This window comes from Orycteropus afer, unplaced genomic scaffold (genome assembly GCF_000298275.1).
Source record: "Orycteropus afer afer isolate SDZICR_OR568_19922 unplaced genomic scaffold, OryAfe1.0 scaffold00197, whole genome shotgun sequence".
NCBI classification, from domain to species: domain Eukaryota; kingdom Metazoa; phylum Chordata; class Mammalia; order Tubulidentata; family Orycteropodidae; genus Orycteropus; species Orycteropus afer.
Window position 1 is genome coordinate 123202 of NW_006921784.1, and position 2378 is coordinate 125579.

The 2378-nt window shown below is 53.8% G+C and overlaps 1 protein-coding gene across 1 annotated transcript in view; it reads left to right on the forward strand.

Annotated features, from left to right (window-relative positions):
• Positions 1-2378, forward strand: part of KIAA1671 (KIAA1671 ortholog) — a gene marked incomplete at its 5' end in the record, with an annotated part of 26619 nt that overhangs the window by 19385 nt on the left and 4856 nt on the right. The window contains 2 exons of the mRNA XM_007947983.1: positions 247-391; positions 1599-1741. Coding sequence (XP_007946174.1) covers positions 247-391; positions 1599-1741 — 288 coding nt within the window. The remainder of the gene's footprint in view (positions 1-246; positions 392-1598; positions 1742-2378) is intronic.

Genomic DNA, 2378 nt, shown 5'->3' on the forward strand with positions numbered 1-2378 from the left:
GGAGCCCAGGAGGTGGGTCTGCCTGTGCCCAGCCCAGGAGAAAACCGTGTCCTGTAGCAAGTCAGTAGCTCTGGTACGAGGTGGCGTTGTGAAGTGCAGAGAGCTTGGAAACAGGCCCAGGTCCATCCGCATCTGTAAGTTGGGACGGTAGTAGCTTTTGTTCAGGGCTGTTGTGAGGGTTACATGTGAGCACAGATTCAGGCACGTCAGAGATCCTTAATAGATGGCAGCTGTCCGTGACGTCAGTGCCCTTGTCTTCACAACAGAAGAGAAATCTCCCAGGAGGGAAGATTCAGATGAGGAGGAGAAGCTGCCCAAGGCTGAGAGGACGCCCATCAGCCATCCCCAGAGGATGCCTGCGTTTCCGGGTGTGGATCCAGCCGTGCTCAAGGTACTGAACCACTGGCTGATAGGCTGACAGCTAGTTAGCTGACACGGGTCCCAACTCATGATGGCCCCATGCATGACAATGGGACACAACGCTGCTTGGTCCTGTCCCATACCCTGATTGGTTGTCTGTTGTAATACATAAGTCGCTAGGTTTTGGAAGTAGATCACCAGGCCTTTCATCCTAGTGTCTTGTCTGGAAGCGCCACTAAAATCTGTTCAACACCATAGCAGCATGCACACCTTTGTTACGCGCGAGGTGCATGGGCCAGGATTTGAACCTGGGTCTTCTGCATGGAAGGTGAGAATTCTACCACTGAGCCACCAGTGCCGTGTATATAATGTTGTTGTTGTGTGCCGTGGAGTCGGACCTGACTCACAGCGACCCCTCCTTGGGTTTCTGATGCGGTATCACTACAGAAGTAGATTGCCCATCCTTCCTTCTGAGGAGTGGCTGGTGGGTTTGAACCACCAGCCTTCTGGTTAGCAGTCAGGTGCCATCCAAGCTAATCTAAACCCACTGTCATCAGGTTGATTCGAACTCTTAGGGACCCTGTAGGACAGTAGAAGTGCCCCATAGAGTTTCCAAGGGTATAAATCTTATGGAACCAGACTGCATCCTTTCAACTCTGGAGCAGTGGGTGGGTTGAACCACCAACCTTTTGGTTATGAGTGAGCACTTTAACCACTGCACAACTAGGGCTCCTTTTATATATAGAGAGAAAGAGACAGAGAGAGAGACAGAGTGTGTGTGTGTCTGGAGGCAGAATACACCCTAGAGAAATTCCCTTTGGTTTTGTCCTTAAGCCCTTCACCCAATTGGCTGAGCCCACTCCCATTACGCAGGGTCATCTGCTTCACTTAAGGTCAATGGGTGACAAGAAACTCCTTCATAACCATGTCTGGACTAAATCTTGGCCAAATAACTGGACACCGTACCCCTAGATGAGTGACACATAAAATTAACCATCACACCCTCCAAAACTGAGTCCAGGAAAGTGGCTTGGCATGCAGGCCTGGCCTCTGGTTTTTCTTAGCCCTTGAGGTCACCCAATATCTCCCCACCCCCCCAGCTCCCAGTTTTTGCCTGGGTCCCTTCAGACTCTGTTGCCTTCCAGGAGCCCTCCCCTTCCCCCCATAGTGACAGTACACTGGACAGACCCGTCCCCAGACAAACGGTGTTTACAGACTCGGCTCTCCTCTCTCCCCAGGCTCAGCTGCACAAGTGGCAAGAGGTGGACAGTCCTGGTGAGACCCCCACCCGGGCCCCCCAGCCCAAGACGCCCAAGTCCCCTTTCCAGCCTGGCGCACTGGGCAGCCGTGTCCTGCCCTCCAGCGTGGAGAAGGATGAGAGGTGCGGGGCCTTGGGGTGTGGGTCCCTCTCCCTCCAAATTCAGACTGTGCTTCCAGGGGGCATGCTTCTGAAACAGGAGTCAGAGGGGAACGGGCAGAGGGCTTCCTGCTGGTCTCTTCTCTGGCAGCAGCTTTGTTTGGATAAGCTCTTGGCACTCTGATGTCTGAAAATAAGACAGAGACCAGGAAAGGAGGCCAGGCGTCCAGCCAGCTGGCCTCACTCCTTCCATCCTCCCTGCTCCTACCTATTCTGAAACCCAGGGCTCCATTGCTGGAAAGTTGCTCCAGTACTCTCAAGACTGTAAGTGAAAGGCGGGCACCCTGCTCCCTCCCCTTACCTCCCAGGGAAGTATCTTCATCTCAGGGTGGTCAGACCCAGGAAGTTGGATTGAAGGCACAGCCAGCGTGGACAAGATGAGCTAGCTCAGCCACCCTCCTAGAGCTCCTGCCCTGGGCAGGAGTACACCTGCTTAACTCAGAGCTGGGCACTCCAAAAACTGCAGGGAGGCCACATGTTCTGACCTCCTCTAATCTCACAAGAGGAAGACAGGATTACCAGCAGTAACCCAAGGCCTATTACTGCAAGGCCAGACATGCTGCCTCCCTCCAGCCCTTTCACCAACCGTTCCTCCCAAAGC